The 19215-nt window shown below is 35.1% G+C and overlaps 1 protein-coding gene across 1 annotated transcript in view; it reads left to right on the top strand.

The window, feature by feature from the left end:
* Positions 1 to 17906, top strand: part of LOC120415088 (cholecystokinin receptor type A-like) — a 30877-nt gene extending 12971 nt beyond the window's left edge. The window contains exons 4-5 of the mRNA XM_039576504.2: positions 716 to 1082; positions 16235 to 17906. Of these exons, the coding sequence (XP_039432438.1) occupies positions 716 to 1082; positions 16235 to 16763 (896 nt within the window). The 3' untranslated portion in view covers positions 16764 to 17906. The remainder of the gene's footprint in view (positions 1 to 715; positions 1083 to 16234) is intronic.
* Positions 17907 to 19215: the final 1309 nt, after the last annotated feature.

A 19215-nucleotide genomic window follows, 5' to 3' on the forward strand; every position in this document is an offset into this window, starting at 1 on the left:
ACTTTTTTTTTGCAAATCAAAAACTGCTTAGATATCGTAGCTGATTTGAAATTTTATTACAGCAAAGCTTATTACAAAAATGAATTAAAACGTGACTCTTTCAGGAATTCAAAATAAAAAGACCTAAAAATATTTATGCTTATTATTTTTTAATCGTCACAAAAAGCTTCCTCAAACACGTTTAATTTTTAAGTACAACCTTCCACGAACGAAGACCTCACGTGTCAACTTTTGCCACGACGTCATTTTTTAACCCCTTGTTTTTATCTGTCAACAAAAATAAACGCGCAGAACGCATTGTTGCATCTTGTTGGTTACACAACAGGTGAACAGTATTTTTAATTGAGAAATTTCGGCCACTCTGGCAAAAAAATGGCACAAAAAGGTCCTCCAGTTCTTTACACAAATTGTTTTTCCCCACCCAATATCCGATGGTAGTTTTAATAACCGCCTACTTGGATTGCACCGAGGAAAAAAAAAACAAATGAAATTGACATAAAGTTTGTGAAATGGCACCGCCTACTGCACGCAATTCCCAAAGCAACTTTTGTCAAGATATTTATTGGCGGGTAAAAATTTTAATTAAATTTCGGCCCAAGACTGTTAATTTCCTTGTGCTTCCCATTCAACAAGTCAAAAAAAGACACTTGAATCGAAACCAAATAATTGATTTTTTTTTTTCTCTACCCTCCTCCCCGCCCCCTCAAAACCCTAGCAACCGACCAGTACATGGAGGTGTACATCCGGCCAAACGGCAGCACCAAAACCCGGTGCCCGTCGGCCTCACTCCGGTGCCACCGGGGCCACCCACCCTCGACGACGCCCCTGTGCACGGACACCGCGGCCTCGGCACTGGACACGGAGGGAAATTCGACCAGCTCGCCAACGTCGCTATCCCAGGAGGCCTGGAATCAACAGCAGGCGGCACCAACCACAACAACAACGACGACGACCTCATGGCCTGCTGCGTCGGCGGCATCCTTTCGAAATTATTGCCCCTCGGCGGGCGCCGCGGTCACAGCAGGCGGCGGCGGCGGTGGTGGGAAGGAATCGCTACGGATGAAAAATCCTGCCCTTAGAAAGTGAGTTGGTGGTTTGTTTTTTTTTTTTCTTCTTTGTTTATTGTTGTGTTAAAAAGGAGACGAGGGTGAGAAACGGAGCGAATAAACAAGGATGCAGCCAAGCTGCTTTTACCGAGATAATGAGATTAATTAACAGTTCTCGGGAGGCTCCCTTTGTTTTGCAAGGAGCTAAATAGTATAATGTTACGGTAGAGAGGCTTCCTTTTTTCACTTTTCCGTATTTTTTTCTGTTTTTTTTTCGATTCAGAAAGATGCATAAATATACAGCAAAAATAAATTTATTAAATTTCAAAAAAAAATGTTAGGAGTCAAATAACAAAATTACATATTTTTTTTTAAATAATATTTGGAATTACTATTATCTCATTTCACAAAATACATAAAATTTTGAAAAAATCGAAAAATGTCTGCACATTGACATTTCTTACAAGTTTATTTTAATTAAAAAAAAAACTTTATTCATTCTCAAAATCAAAAATGCCACTTATCATTATCATTATTATGACATTTTCTCAAACAAGTATCCAAACAATTTTTCAAGCTGGTCATACAAGAAAATTTCTGATCGATTTGGTGTCTTTGGCAAACTTGTAGGTTGTGATTAGAACTTTTAAAAATACTAAAGTTACACGAAGAAAAAAATCCCGATTTTAAATTTTTCCATATTTTTTTTAAATAGTTAGATTCTCAAAATATGCATATCTTTTTGTTTTTTTATTGCAAGATCCAGTAACAAAGTTATTTGAACATAAGGAAAAAAGATTTTTTGATAATATCGAACAAATGGACATTGAATGTTTTAAGAACAATTTTTAAGATTTTTATTAAAAAAGGTTCTTTAAATATAAAAATTCCCTTCCTTATAGAAACCTGGGTGATGAATAGAGAGAATGCGTAACGTGATTTTCGAATGATCCCACTTTGTTTACATCTACAAAGTAGGAGGCTGTTCAAGCTCAAGCATGACTTTTTTCTTACTGGTAAATGAGCTGTTTTATAATCAGTGTCAGTGGCTTTATTTTATCTTGTTTTTGACTTTTTTTGTTGGAAAATTGTGAATGTTTTCAAGTTTCAATCGATTAGGAGAGGTTTTTCTTTTTTTACGGGTGACGAAGAACTGCGGCGAGAGTGTCATTCTGCGATGTCGCAGATAAATTCCCTGGCTGATTTTGGAATCCTGCAGCTTTTCCTGGTCCAGCGAAAAAACATCGCTAATTCTAGCGAAGCTGATCCAAAAAACAGAGAAGATTTACACTAAACCAGTAGGTTTTCAAACGGAATCAAACAATTAGGACAGCTTCTGGATTGAACGCATCGACTCCATAAACAATTTCAATTCATAATTATAAAAATGACTATCCCGACTTCAACTTTCTCAAGATTTCTTGACTCCAGGTCCTCAAAAGCCACAAATTTTTATTCTGGCAAAAAACTACTTTTAATGATCGATGACAATACTTTTTACTTTTGGCGAACAGTAAATTGGTTCCACTTTGACAGTTCCAAATTGAGGCCGTTTTGCGAACCACTATTCAGCACCCAGATAGAAACTATTACAATAAAACTCTAAAAACTCTCATTAAAAAGTTCGCTGTTTAAAAAAATATTTATTTGAGAAACAAAATATTTCATCATCATATTTTTTTTTGTTCAAGGTATGCTGTTTTTTTAAAATAATTTTATACTAAAAAATTGGATTAATATATAAAATAAGTTTTCATAAAACTTATAAAGGAGCATACTTTTCTCACGTAACGTAAAGTTTAAAATTTCGACAAATAACCCCCCCCCCCCCTTCTCCCACATCTCGTAACAAAAAATCAAAAAAAAAATGATAAAAAGTTTAAAAAAAATAATTTACGAGCCATGGTTTTATTTCGAAATGAATCAAAAACCAGCCCAAACATGTTGAATATAAATATCAACACAGACAAATGCTTTTAAGATTGTTTTAAGTTGATTTGACTTCTATTTTCATTAAAATTTTTAAATTTTTGATTTTTTTTTTGCGCACACTAAAACAAAAAAAAACTAACTTAATCCACCTATGTGGTTGGTACCTTCCTCACTCTTTTCCAACAATGGGTGATATGTAATATGATGGGTTTGGACACAAAATTGATCCAAAAAAACACACATATCACTCAAGGGCTCATAAGTGGCATTATAAGTGGTCAGAACTCGAGACAGGGTTGCCAGATCTTTAATGTTTTGGACTCGTTGGAAAGGTCTTTCAATTACCTAACCAACGATGGGTCGGATGATGGATCCGGACATTGTTTACATACATTTTAATGAGATACGGCTACAAAAAAAGTACATAAATATCACTTAAGTGGTTATAACTCGAGACAGGGTTGCCAGATCTTCAATGTTGTACATTCGTTGGAAAGGTCTTTCAATTACCTAACCAACGGTGGGTCGGATGATGGATCCGGACATTGTTTACATACATTTAAATGAGATCCGGCTACAAAAAAGTACATAAATATCACTTAAGTGGTTATAACTCGAGACAGGGTTGCCAGATCTTCAATGTTGTAGATTCGTTGGAAAGGTCTTTCAATTACCTAACCAACGATGGGTCGGATGATGGATCCGGACATTGTTTACATACATTTTAATGAGATACGGCTACAAAAAAAGTACATAAATATCACTTAAGTGGTTATAACTCGAGACAGGGTTGCCAGATCTTCAATGTTGTACATTCGTTGGAAAGGTCTTTCAATTACCTAACCAACGATGGGTCGGATGATGGATCCGGACATTGTTTACATACATTTAAGTGAGAAAAGTACATAAATATCACTTAAATGGTTATAACTCGAGACAGGGTTGCCAGGTCTTCAATGTTGTAGATTCGTTGGAAAGGTCTTTCAATTATCTAACCAACGATGTGTCGGATGATGGATCCGGACATTGTTTACATACATTTAAATGAGATCCGGCTACAAAAAAGTACATAAATATCACTTAAGTGGTTATAACTCGAGACAGGGTTGCCAGATCTTCAATGTTGTAGATTCGTTGGAAAGGTCTTTCAATTACCTAACCAACGGTGGGTCGGATGATGGATCCAGACATAGTTTACATACATTTAAGTGAGATCCGGCTTCAAAAAAGTACATAAATATCACTTAAGTGGTCAGAACTCGAGACAGGGTTGCCAGATCTTCAATGTTGTAGATTCGTTGGAAAGGTCTTTCAATTACCTAACCAACGATGGGTCGGATGATGGATCCGGACATTGTTTACATACATTTTAATGAGATACGGCTACAAAAAAAGTACATAAATATCACTTAAGTGGTTATAACTCGAGACAGGGTTGCCAGATCTTCAATGTTGTACATTCGTTGGAAAGGTCTTTCAATTACCTAACCAACGATGGGTCGGATGATGGATCCGGACATTGTTTACATACATTTAAGTGAGAAAAGTACATAAATATCACTTAAATGGTTATAACTCGAGACAGGGTTGCCAGGTCTTCAATGTTGTAGATTCGTTGGAAAGGTCTTTCAATTATCTAACCAACGGTGTGTCGGATGATGGATCCGGACATTGTTTACATACATTTAAATGAGATCCGGCTACAAAAAAGTACATAAATATCACTTAAGTGGTTATAACTCGAGACAGGGTTGCCAGATCTTCAATGTTGTAGATTCGTTGGAAGGTCTTTTGATTACCTAACCGATGGGTCCGATGATGGATCCGGACATAGTTTACATACATTTAAGTGAGATCCGGCTTCAAAAAAGTACATAAATATCACTTAAGTGGTCAGAACTCGAGACAGGGTTGCCAGATCTTCAATGTTGTACATTCGTTGGAAAAGCCTTTCAATTACCTAACCAACGATGGGTCGGATGATGGATCCGGACATCGTTTACATACATTTAAGTGAGATCCGGCTTCAAAAAAGTACATAAATATCACTTAAGTGGTTATAACTCGAGACAGGGTTGCCAGATCTTCAATGTTGTAGATTCGTTGGAAAGGTCTTTCAATTACCTAACCAACGATGGGTCGGATGATGGATCCGGACATTGTTTACATACATTTTAATGAGATACGGCTACAAAAAAAGTACATAAATATCACTTAAGTGGTTATAACTCGAGACAGGGTTGCCAGATCTTCAATGTTGTACATTCGTTGGAAAGGTCTTTCAATTACCTAACCAACGATGGGTCGGATGATGGATCCGGACATTGTTTACATACATTTAAGTGAGAAAAGTACATAAATATCACTTAAATGGTTATAACTCGAGACAGGGTTGCCAGGTCTTCAATGTTGTAGATTCGTTGGAAAGGTCTTTCAATTATCTAACCAACGATGTGTCGGATGATGGATCCGGACATTGTTTACATACATTTAAATGAGATCCGGCTACAAAAAAGTACATAAATATCACTTAAGTGGTTATAACTCGAGACAGGGTTGCCAGATCTTCAATGTTGTACATTCGTTGGAAAGGTCTTTCAATTACCTAACCAACGGTGGGTCGGATGATGGATCCAGACATAGTTTACATACATTTAAGTGAGATCCGGCTTCAAAAAAGTACATAAATATCACTTAAGTGGTCAGAACTCGAGACAGGGTTGCCAGATCTTCAATGTTGTAGATTCGTTGGAAAGGTCTTTCAATTATCTAACCAACGATGTGTCGGATGATGGATCCGGACATTGTTTACATACATTTAAATGAGATCCGGCTACAAAAAAGTACATAAATATCACTTAAGTGGTTATAACTCGAGACAGGGTTGCCAGATCTTCAATGTTGTAGATTCGTTGGAAAGGTCTTTCAATTACCTAACCAACGATGGGTCGGATGATGGATCCAGACATAGTTTACATACATTTAAGTGAGATCCGGCTTCAAAAAAGTACATAAATATCACTTAAGTGGTCAGAACTCGAGACAGGGTTGCCAGATCTTCAATGTTGTAGATTCGTTGGAAAGGTCTTTCAATTATCTAACCAACGATGTGTCGGATGATGGATCCGGACATTGTTTACATACATTTAAGTGAGATCCGGCTACAAAAAAGTACATAAATATCACTTAAGTGGTTATAACTCGAGACAGGGTTGCCAGATCTTCAATGTTGTAGATTCGTTGGAAAGGTCTTTCAATTACCTAACCAACGATGGATCGGATGATGATGTTTGGTTCAGTTTACTGCCATTTATTCATCTTCCGAAAATATGCGAAAACACATTTTTATACATAACTTTTGAACTACTTATCGAAACTTCAAACAATTCAATAGCACCGTATGGGACCCTAAACCAAGTCGAATGCGACTGGTTTGGTCAAAATCGGTTCAGCCAGTGCTGAGAAAACTGCGTGACATTATTGGTCACATACACACACACATACTCACACACATACACACACACATACACACAGACATTTGTTCAGTTTTCGATTCTGAGTCGATATGTATACATCAAGCTGGGTTTTCGAGCTTTTAATAAAAAGTTCAATTTTAGAGCATGATTATAGCCTTACCTCAGTGAGGAAGGCAACACTCCACTTTTATGAGATTTTTTGATTTTTAAGTTTAAAAGTCAAATTTGAAGGTGAGCCCACGATTTTTTTTTTCGTTCAAAATTTTTGTGCAAATAGCCTAAGATGTTACAAAACGACTCACGAAAAATTCAGGATGGAGCAACTTACCTAAAAAAAATACAAAAATCATTTGCTGAAACTGTTTTTTTTCCAAAGTGCTCTAAACATCAAAATTCGCAAAAACCGATAGTGGGAATCAATTCTCCAGACAATTTTACATAAAAGTCTACCCGGGCAGACGGTAATAACAAAATTCATGCCATTTCAATAACAAATATTGTTAAAATAACAGAAAGTGTTATGGAATCTTCTTGAAAAATCCATTTTTGCATAAGGATTTAATAACAGTTTATGTTATCACAACAAAATTTGTTTTTGGTCTGATATTGGTTGAACGCCAAAACAACTCGAGAATAACATTTTTTGTTATGGAAGAATAACTCCAACTGTTATTGGGATTATCGGATTAGTTGTTAAAATAACAAAAAATAATAACAAAGATTAGTTCGTAGAATCACTGAAAATGTTATTAGTCTGTTATTACAATAACAATCCAATAACAAAAAAATCATAACGACGAATAACGAATTTTGTTATAAATAACATAAAATGTTATTTGCCTAGTATTTTCAAATATCAAAAAATGTTATTCCCAAGTTATTTCCGTCTGCTCGGGTACATATTGACCATTGTCCTAAGTCCAATCCTTGTGAAGTTACAACGGGTTTAAAAATAAAAATGTAAAAAACCCGATTTAATCCCACCTGGGGTGAGATAGAGCCTTTCTTACTAAAGAATATAACAATGATAGAACTTCTTTCAATTCATAACATCGACTTTGTTTATTTATAACGTCAGCACAAAAGAATATGACGAAAGCAAAGTATTATAAATGATATGTTTTCCAAAAGAAATAAAAAACGCAATTTTCACCAAAAGAATATGTTTAACCGTACATATAAAGAATGTGACATTTTCAGAAAACGTTATTTGAGTTGTCTCCTACAAAACCCTTCAAACAGGATCAAGTTTCATTGAAAAGACTGAGAAATTGCAAAGTCCATAAAAAATCAATTTTGACCTAATTTCACCCCTACTGCAGGTTTATTTTTTTGATGATATGGCAATAAATAGCCACTCCAGCCACAATAAATTTAATTATCGCAGCGATCAAAAATTATTTACTTCTAACTCAGACCGGACCCTGATATACCATTACACCGGTCATTGTATGCTAGCGATGCATAAAACGAACAGCGACCCAGAAACGTAGCAACATCTAGAAAGAGGAAAGAATCATCAAAACGGAACAAGTTATAGAGCAATGCAATGTTTCTCTTGGGCCCTGCTGAGGGCGCCAAATTGCACCCTGTTCAATCAACTTATGAAATCACGAAAAAATGGAATCTACTTTTAAGCGATTATAGGAGCAAACGGGAAACAAATGGATTGTAGCAGGATGAATATCCTATGTCATGTTGAACGAAACATCGGTAGACAAGCTACTACAAACGAGTATAAGTCGAGCAAAACATATATGCGCCAGCATTCTCGCGCCAGTATTCGAAGCTCAACTTGACAACTTGTCGACTTGGCGACGAAGCGTCAAAAATCGATGCAGTGTGATTTTTTGGCGATTTTTCCGATTAAAATTCATGCTGAATCGACATATTTACGAAGATGGAAATGACGTCCTGGCTTAAAGTAAAACCTATACCTTTCTTTAGTAAGAAAGGCAAAAAGTAAATCGTTCTAAAAATTGATCCGGATTGCCGATAGATGTCAAATTTGTTTCAGATGCTCACTCATGGTCTGTACTATGAATGTAGAAAGAAATTTCGAATAAAATTAGAAACGAAAAATGTTGGCAAAGGTCACCAGGTGGGCTTTTACCTTTTTTAAGGGATTTTTTTGTTTATGGTAGGTTAATCAAACGGCTCTAACTCGAGAACCAAATTATGAATCGGGATGAAAATTTGGGAGGTTGTAGAGCTCGAAAAATGCATTTTTTGAGATAAATAAAAGAAATGAAAATGACAAATTTTGACCATATTTTCATTTGAAAACTGTGTATTTTCTGGAAAAGTCTGGCCACATCCGAAAACAGATGGATATTTCGAAATTTGCGCGGCAACTCGCCCAGGTTCAGCACACTAGCTTTCATCTGCATTTAGAAGAATCGAAATCGGATTTATGGGAGCTGAGAACGGCGCGACACAAAATTTTGCAAAATTTTACCACATACGAACATCACTCGACCTCCACGAAATTTATTTTCTCAAAATTCGAGGGTTTGAGATAGACGAGTTCTGTCAAGGTGAATCGATAGAGCGTCAAAAATTGATGCAGTGTGATTTTTTGGCGATTTTTCCGATTAAAATTCATGCTGAATCGACATATTTACGAAGATGGAAATGACGTCCTGGCTTAAAGTAAAACCTATACCTTTCTTTAGTAAGAAAGGCAAAAAAGGTTTTTTTGATGGTTTTTGGCAATTTCTATATGACAGACTTGATTGCAGTGTAGTATAGTAACCTGGATAGTAAATTAGCCTATTTCTGTAAGCCCATACATCCAATTGAAATGTGGTCAAAGACAAACTTATGGGAAATTGGACGAGCTTTCCGGAAAAAATATTTTCAAGACTGAAAAAAAAATAAATAAATCAAAATAATAATAAATAATAATAAAAATAATTAAATAATTCAATATTACGCCCTTTTGAAATGTTTGCCTTGGTTTCAAAAAATTTAAAATATTTTTTCGAAGAGATCGGAAAATTTCACGAATGTTTCATATTTTAACATTGTAAATCGGACCATTAGTTGCTGAGATGTCGACATTAAAAATAGTGGGATGTTAGGGTGAGACGAAAACATAAATTTTCCTGTTTTTAAACACTTGCATGGCAATATCTCAGCAACTAAGGGTCGTATCAACAAAGTTTAAAAAAGCAAAATATAGAGAATTTTCTCAGTTTTTCAAAAAAAAAATTAAAAGTGGGCAAACATGTGCACTAATTTTAAAAATGAAAAATTGCGACTATTTTCAAAAAAGTCACCTAAAAATGGATTTAACTTGAAAACGGTGCACAAAATTTCACTAAAGTATTTTTTGATTGCAAATTTGATTTTACATCGAAAAATGAAGTTGAAATTTTTTTTCGAGCAATATTTAGATTTTTTGAAAAATTAGTATTGATTCAAAAATTCATAACTCGGTCAAAGATTTTTTGCACAACCTGGAAATTTCTGAAAAGTTGGCAATTGATGTCCTCTAAAACATATCAAAATTAAAAAAAAATAAAAATAGTGTTTTTTTTTGCAAATCAAGTTTTAGTGACAAAAAGTTAAATAAAAAAATCACCACATTTTTTTTACCGTGTATCAATTTTCAGTGTAGTCCATATCCATACCTACAACTTTGCCGAAGACACCAAAACGATCAAAAAATTCCTTCAAAAGATACAGATTTTTGAATTTTCATAAATCATTTTTGTATGGACAGCTGCCAAATTTGTATGGAAAATTATATGGAGAATTTAATGATGCAAAATGTTTTCTTTGGTCATACCGAAGGCACCAAAAAAGTTTCAGTCGGATTAAAAAATACAAAAAAAGAATGACCGAAATCTGAGAGAACTGCTCTTATGCATGGTCCCTTATGCAAAATTGTATGACAAACAATTTTATCGAAGACCGCAAAATGATCCGAGCTGACGCTGACGAGTTATCAGCGATTTAAAGAAGACGTTTTTGTATGAAAAGATTTTTTTTTCCATCAATTTTGACGATGTTTAAAGACCCTTGACCTTAAATGATTTTGCTCAAATTTGGGTCAGCTATTAATTTTTCACCAAAGGATTCGAGTCAGGGGATATCCATGAGGTCTTTTTTATTATTGGCAGCCTAAAAAGTTTTCAGCAAAAATGTTATTTTTTTATGAGAATTATTCATGGCAATTATTTTTTATGGGACATTTTAAACTGAAATAAAGTTATATTTAATCAATAAAAAAAACTAAACATGAGTTTAACCAACATTAAAAGAAATGAAATTATTTTAAGAATAAGAAATATAATATAATAAAAAAAATATTTTTCAGAAATTTGCTGTTCATGTAAAAAGTTTTTATTTTTTTGTATAAAAAAATCACGATATAGATAGAGGTAGGACAATAAGTCACGTGGTTTATGGAAAAAAAAATAGAACATAATTAACTTGAAAAAAGGATGTAATAAATGTAAACAAAAAAGTAAGAAAACAAACAAAAAAAACTTATTAGAAAATTCCTAGTTGAAATAAAAACTCTAGCCTTGTAAATTTGTTATGCGAACTATAAAAATATCGTGAAGATAAAATTACCCAATCCCCCAACCACAAATGTTTTCCGAAACACGAATTACCTCGAAAATCAAAATAAGCCCAACTAATTTACACTGGCTGTGGCTTTCGACCGCTAGCTTTATGTATTTTATCGCCCAACGTTTATCCACATCCGGCAGATGATTTCCCCGGCAATCGCGTTAATCCCAGTAGACCGTGTGTGCAATCGAACTGGCGCGGGTATAAAAATACAGCCTGCTGCGACCGCAAAGCTGCGGTTGGGATTTCGCCACATTTGCCTCGGTTAACACCAGTTCCCGGAGTTTTGCGGAAATTTTTTGATGAGTAACCGCACGATTTTTGACATTTGAATGGCAATTTTATAATTGATTTGATGATCAACCGGCGTGAATAATTGTGTGCTCAATCAAATTTAAATTTCAACGCAAATTTTAACAAGCAAGTAACACATCAAAGCAACCCCCGCTCAAGCTGTCAAGCGCAACCATGCGTTTCCATTTTAACAACAATAAAAAAAAGCATGAAAGTTCCAACAGTGCACTCTAATGGAGACGCATAGCTTGCTTTGATTGCTCGGAAAGTGCTTTCAATTTGGGACCCGCAAACGAAAAAGCACAATAAAAAGTTCATCAGCTTCGCACTTTTTTTTTCCCCCATGGCCTGCCACGATGAGCTCTGAACCCCAACTCGGGCTACTTTGTGTTGTTCAGTTGGACCAAGGTTGGGCGGATGAAGCTCCGTAATGAAGTTCGTTTCACGTTGTTCGTTAGTGCACAATATCTTTGCATATTTTAGAACGAAGCTTTCAAGCGTTCGTCGTCGGACAACGTACGTGTTTGGATTTTCTGTTTTCGGTCGTCCCAAAACTACCATAAATTTGAATTTTCTTCCGCGCGTCGTCTGGTGGCGCAAGAAAAAAAAAGTTGTTGTGCACGGAAAGAAGACAATTTCGCCCAAAATTGGCTCCGCGAGGTGCTAATGTTGTTAATTACTGCCAAGGGAGTGCACTCCTACAGGTGTGTGAGATGGCAAAATTTGGTGCCGGCTTTTTTACAACCGAAAACGAAACTGAGAAACAAACGAAAAGTTATCGTCTGCGAAAATGTCAAGATGAGGCTGGGTGTTATAACCGTAGCAAGCCATGAAAAAGAGGGAGCAAAGTTCTGTATCAATTCAATTTAAAGGGGTAACAGACATTTTTTGAAACCTCACCAAAATTGCGATACATTTCATCATCTTGAAGGGGGATTTTCTGACCAAGTGTGGACAACGTTCGAATTTTGTTAGGGTGGTAAATTTTTCCTTGAAAATAAGACACTTTCAAACGAAGATATCTCCAGTTGAAAGTAAGACCCCGCTGAGATTTTTTCAATTTAACTTGTCAAAAAAACTTAATGTTTGTTTTTGAGAGCTCCGAAGTCAAAAACTTAACCCTGAGTTGCTACGGTAGAAAACTGATTTGTCTCTTAATTTAGTCGTAGAAGGCGTGGATTGCGATATAAAATGTTGTTGTATTCGACAAAGTTGCTTGAATTGGCAAGCCTAACAACTTTCCAGAAGTCAAAAACATTTCCAAAAATATTAATGAAAAGTTATATTTTCAAAAATACCCAAATCGTGAATCACCCTGATTTTCAACCAAACCAAAAGCTGCCCTATTCCATTTGCAACAATTCTTCTGAAGACACCCCTAGGCTCCAAAACTTCACATTTTTTTCTGAAAATCCATTTTCCACAAAATATTTTTAGAGATGGTCAAGCTTGGTCATGACTTCTACAGGTAAACAAAGCCACGTTATAAACAAAATATGAATTTAAGGAGACTATGACTTCAACAAATTTATTGTATGTGAAGTACTTTTCAATTAAAATTTTATTTACATCTTAAAATAAGGTAAAAAATAACCACTAAACTCAAATTATTTTACATTTTCCGAAAAATTGGCAGCACTGCCAAATTATTTTTGACTTTTATCAATCTCCAAAAATCGATGTTTTCAAAAATGATTTATTTGAACAATCATATTTTTTGTGAAAATGGTCCAATTTAAAAAATAAGTATTTTTCAATGTGTTTTTTTTTTTTCTAGAAAACTATTCCGAAGACACTAAATCGATCAGAAAATCCTTTCTCAAGGTACAGTTTTTTATTAAACTTAACCCTCTACAACCCAACCCCGCCTTTAGACGGGCTTCGATTTAAAAAATCGCCAAAAATCAATTTTTAACCAAGTTTTGATCTTTAAAAAGCATTAAAAAGGAGAACTCTTAAAATTTTAGAAAATTAATGGGTTGGAAGTTTTACTTGTTTCATGTGCCTTTGCCAATGTTTTTACTAACATTTGCTATATTTTATGTAAAAATAAGTATGCAGTAATTTTTCTACTGTCAGATACTATGCCACAACTCATTTTTTACAATTCAAATGATAATGTTGCCTTTTTAAGCAGAAAATGTGAAAAACAAGCGAAAAATTGCAAAAGTGGCTGTAAAACATGACAAAAATTAGATAGACAAAATGTTATGATTTGAGGTGGTAGAACAGGCCAAAAACTACCAAAAACAACTGTAAATTAAATAACCCGGGCAGACGGTAATAACAAAATTCATGCCATTTCAATAACAAATACTGTTAAAATAACAGAAAATGTTATGTAATCTCCTTGAAAAAAAATTGGACAGTGTAAGGTTAAATTAAAGAGCAATTCTAGCTTAAAACAGAAAATAATCAGGTACGTTTTTACTCGACTCTCTCCGATACATCAATGAAACTTTGTTGACATGTTATCCTGAGAATAACGTTTGAGAAGGACGTAAGTTATTTAAATATTTATGTATTTCATAATTCAAATATTTCTGTACCTCGAAGCCGATGCATCAGATCAAAAAGTGGTCCAAGATAAACTGGTAGGAAATTTGAAGTTTTAAAATACACTGAACCCAAGTAACATTTTTAAACCAACTAGCCTCCACCAAGTTTTATTAGGGTTTTATGGTTGCATCTTGATTGCTTAGAAGCTTTATTTTGGCAATCACCGCAACCAAAAAGCATAAGCTAATTATTAGGTTCTAACAAGGTTTTATGCCTCGGACTTAAAACCTGGCGAAAATAAAATCCAACTGTCTTCCAATAAGGTTTTATGAAAGTTTTAAGTGAGTCTTGAAAATCAGATAGCAATGAGCAGTTCACTACAAAATCGATCGTTTTTTTTTTTTTTATAAGGCTGAAACATTATTTTACATTGAAAAATGATGTTGGAAAATTTGTGCGACCAATATTTCGATTTATTGAAAAAATCTGTATTTATTTAAAAAATCATAACTCGGTCAAAGATTTTTTGCACAACCTGGAAATTTCAGAAAAGTTGGCATTTCATGTTCCCTAATACATTTTAAAAAATAAAAAAAATAAAAATGGTGTTTTTTGCAAATCAAGTTTTAGTGACAGAAAGTTAAATTCAAATTCACCTTTATTTTACCGTGTTTTATTTTTTCAGTGTAATCCTTATCCATACCTACAACTTTGCCGAAGACACCAAATCGATCAAAAAATTCCTTTGTTTGGGCAGCTGCCAAATTTGTATGGAAAATTATATGGACAAACAAATTGCAAAACGTCATCATTATATTATTTGGCAAGACGAAAACTAATTTTGTTCTAGAATAAAACCTATTTAGCATAAGACGATTGAAGACTTATGAAACGTCATTTTTCCATAACTCCTGACAAGGTTTTGACAAAGATTTTATCAAGGCTTTGAGAAGCTTGTTAGAATTCAGTTGTGAAGCCTTGAACTCCTATGTGCGAAGGTTCTTTTGGGTTTTAAGAGGGTTTTAACGGCTAAATTGTTTTGAAGTTGGTTTTGGCTGATACGTTTTACAGCGATTGTAACAGCTATTATAAAACCTAAAATGTTACTTGGGAATTCAGGACTGCAAGTCTCTCCTAAAACCGTACAAAAATCATTTTTTCAAACTGTTATTTTTGAAAAGTGGTCAAAATTGTCAAAAACCAATAACGGGAATCGATTTTCCAGACAATTTTTAGCATTAGCATTAGCATTAGCAATAAAGGTCGCACAATTCCGGATGGCTGCACAACGCTTATCTTGCTGTTTAACTGTAATTAAACGTATGATAGCACTAGACTCTCATCCGGTTACAATATTCCAACACGGGAGATACCATGTTTTCCTCTTTAGATGAGCGTGTAATAATATCTAGTAAGATAAGGGGCTCCTGGCCGGTACCTTGCTAACCTCGGGAATCGATTTTCCAGACAATTGGGTACTAAAGCCCTATGTCAATTATTATGTACAAAGGTAAAAAACTCGATTAAAAATCATTTCTGATCACTTTTTTCATTTAATTCAAGAAAAATATTGACAAGACAACATTTTTTTATGGATCAACTATGGTCCCCTTGGAACGAGCTGTCAAGTAGGACCTTTTCTATCAAGAAGTGTCGTGAAGTTAATTTTTAAAAATGAATTAAAAATCCATTTTAAATCCTTTGCGAGCGTTCAAAGGGTCATAGTACTAAGAAAAATAGGCTTTATCGTTGTGAACAATAATATTACAAATTTAAGCTTAATTTTAGGACCCACTTCAACATAAAAGTTTTCAAATTGATCATTATTCTAAGTCCAATTCTTGTTGAGAAACAACAGTTGAAATAATAATTTAAAAACAAGAGTTTTGTCCAATTTTTGGTGATTTTTTACCATTTCTATAAAACAGACTTGATTTTCCAGTTTCGAAAATATTTTTAACCGGAAAGCTTTTCCTCGTGATTTATTTTGAAAGTATTAGTAAAGTTCTAAAAAAAAACTCCAACGTTCTTGCGTGTAATTAATCCAAGTAATCGTAAAGTTTCCTGCTGCTACTCCACGGGCAAACAAAGTAGAATCGTGTAACGAAGCCAGCGCAGTTGGCTTTGAGTTTTAACAGCGGGAAACTTGCCTCTCGCTAGGTAAATCCTTCTTCGACAAAGCTTTCTTTAATTTCTTCAAGGATGGAAGTAATTTTACCCTCCGATTACGACCTTTTGATAAACTTTCACCTGCCGCTTTTCCCACGGGCTACTTTGATGCATGAAGTGAGTTGACATGATGGTAACGAGTTGGGATTGAATTTAAAACACCGTCCTGATTGCATCTCCTGGGTTGCTTCGATTGCTAATTTGTTCCTCTTTCCTCTCTCACAAACGCGCCAGGTCCAACATGGAGAAGAGTCTGATGAACAAGAAGCGCATCATCAAGATGCTGTTCGTGGTCGTGCTGGAATTCTTCCTGTGCTGGACACCGCTCTACGTCATCAACACGATGGCCCTGTTCTGGCCAAGCACCGTGTACCACAACCTGGGCTACACGGCCATCAGTTTCTTCCAGCTGCTGGCGTACTCCTCGTCCTGCTGCAACCCCATCACGTACTGCTTCATGAGCGGTGGCTTCCGGAAGGCCTTCCTGAACCTGTTTCGGTGCTTCCGGCCGGGCTCGGGGGGTGGCCGCAACCGCCGTAACAGCGCCATGTGCGGCATGATGTACGTCAGCGGTGGAGGCGGAAGTTCCACCCGGCATCACAATCGCCGGGCCGTCACCAATGGCAGCAGCAGCAGTCACAACAAAAACAACCAAACCGTCACCATGGATACCGTGCTTAGCAACGACGGCGTGGTGAGTCTGCAGCAGCGAAACCGACAGCAGCAGCGTCAATCGCAGTTGGCGGTGGACCACAGCAACTGATGACACAGCCGGAAGGCGCTTTCTCAATGTGATAAATTGCATTTGTTTTAGAAGTTAAGTTTTGATAATGTTGTGCTATTTTCATTACCCACAATTTACTGTAAAATAAATAAACAAAAATCAACTGTTTCAGCTGCTAAAGCTAACGCAAGTCCGGCATTCAAAACAACGACTCTGACCACAGAAAATTTCCCGGAAGCTTTAAAACCCCGATGCGGAAAGCTTTGCACAAAGTTTAGCATTGCTGCATCGCAATGACCGGCTAAAGGCTACTAAAATGCAGAGTTGGGATTCCCCGCGCCCGGAAGTTGTGTTGCAATTGCAAATATGCGCGCGCTCAGCGGTGGTTACTTTGATGCGCTTGTTGTGGTGTGGTTGAGTGGAATGGCGTGCTGCGATTTATTGGAAACTATTTTGATATTCAATTTACATTTTACTCTGATAATTGTTTCCCTGGGTCTTTTCCCCTATAAAATTCATGTTAAAAATTGGAGGATCGGAAAGTGATGAATTTATATTTTGTTATTTTACTTTATTTACTTCTCATGTCAAAGCTTATTTTATAATAAATACTGCTAACAATTTAAATTTTCATTGAAAAAAAAAAACATTTTAAATCGATTGTAAATTATTTATTCTACATTGTATAACGTAACTACAAACTCTCTTTTAATTCGAAAATGGCTTTTTCATCTGTTTACAAATATTCAATTTTGGGACCACAGATCCGAAAAAGACGTGAAACTTCAGAAAAAAAAATCAATAAATTCATTGATATCTGCAAATTTTATAGCAGTAACTTGTCTACAAGAATTTACATTTTTTTTTATTTGTCAAAATTATTTTGCTCAGCTGTTGTGATTTTCAATTGAACTTTTCAATGTTTTTCAGATTTTCGGAGAAAATTTTGGAAGGCAGGAAGTAGAAAAACTTGAAATGAATTTTTTTTTCAAATTTTTCAAATTTTCAAAAGTTCAAACGTGGATAAAAATGCTTTGCATACATTAACATGAAGGTAGAACTACTAAAAAATCTACCAACATTTCCTGATTTAATAAAACCAGCTGCACGCACGTACAAAATCACTCAGTTTTCAGCAAAACCGAACCTACTCAGAAATGAGTAAAGTCTGTCAAATTTGAGTGAATTTCACTCAGTTTTCCAGGAATTCTGAACTGAAATTCACTCAAATCTGACAGATGCCTCCTTCTCGAGCAGACGGAAATAACTTGGGAAGGTCAGTTTTTGATATTGTGAGAAGATCGAAATATGTTATTGGGATGATCGGATTAGTTGTTAAAATAACAAAAATCAATAACAAAGATTTGTTCGAAGAATAACTTAAACTGTTATTATGTTGTTATTGCAATAACAAACCAATAACACAGAAGGAATCATGAAGGAATAACAAGATTTGTTATTTTGTGCGGAGAGGTGGAGCAGCATAATAACAAAAAATGTTATTGAACTGGTACGTCTCCATAACAAAAAAGTTATTGTTTTGGTTTATTTGTAATTTGCAAATAAACCTGCAGTTGCCATAACTCCTCTGTACTAGTCAGGGCTGCAGAGTCGGGTACCTCCAAGCGACTTTGAATCCATACTTTGAAGACAACTCCGACTCTGGATGCAGGATATGACGTCAACGACGACTTCAGCTCTTCAAAAATACCGGACTTCACAGATTTCGACTCCAAGTAAAAGTTGCTGAAAATTTGCTGAATCCTCGAACTTCAACGTCAGCTCCGACTTCCTGGCTCTGTGAAAATAATAACAGTTTTTGTTATTCACACTTCAAAAATTCTCAATAAATAAATCAATTCCGTTAGGGAATAAAACAAAATTTTAAAAAAAATAACTCTCAAAAGTTAATCTTATCGCATTAATTTTAGCTTGAAAGCCCATTTCATGGTGAAATAAATGACCCCGATGAAATTGGTCAAAATTATTTCATAGTTCTAGCCAATTTTAGTAAAATCTCTTAGGGGGTATATCAAATAATTTAAAAAATCAACTTTCAAAATTTGAACTTTTTAGAATAATTTTAGCTTGAGGACCCCATTTCATTGCCAAAATAATGACTCCGAAGAAATTGGTCAAAATTATCCCATAGTTCTAACCATTTTAAACAAAGTCCTTTAGGGGGTATATCAAATAATTAAAAAAAATCAACTTGCAAAATTTCAACTTTTCAGAATAATGTTAGCTTAAGGACCCCATTTCATGGCCAAAACAATGACCCCGACGAAATTGGTCAAAATTATCCCTTTTTTCTAGCCAATTTTAGCAAAGTCCCTTAGTGGGTATATCAAATAATTAAAAAAATCAACTTCCAAAATTTCAACTTTTTAGAATAATTTTAGCTTAAGGACCCCATTTCATTGCCAAAATAATGACTCCGAAGAAATTGGTCAAAATTATCCCATAGTTCTAACCATTTTAAACAAAGTCC

This window comes from Culex pipiens, chromosome 1, assembly GCF_016801865.2.
Source record: "Culex pipiens pallens isolate TS chromosome 1, TS_CPP_V2, whole genome shotgun sequence".
Classification (NCBI taxonomy): Eukaryota; Metazoa; Arthropoda; class Insecta; order Diptera; family Culicidae; genus Culex; species Culex pipiens.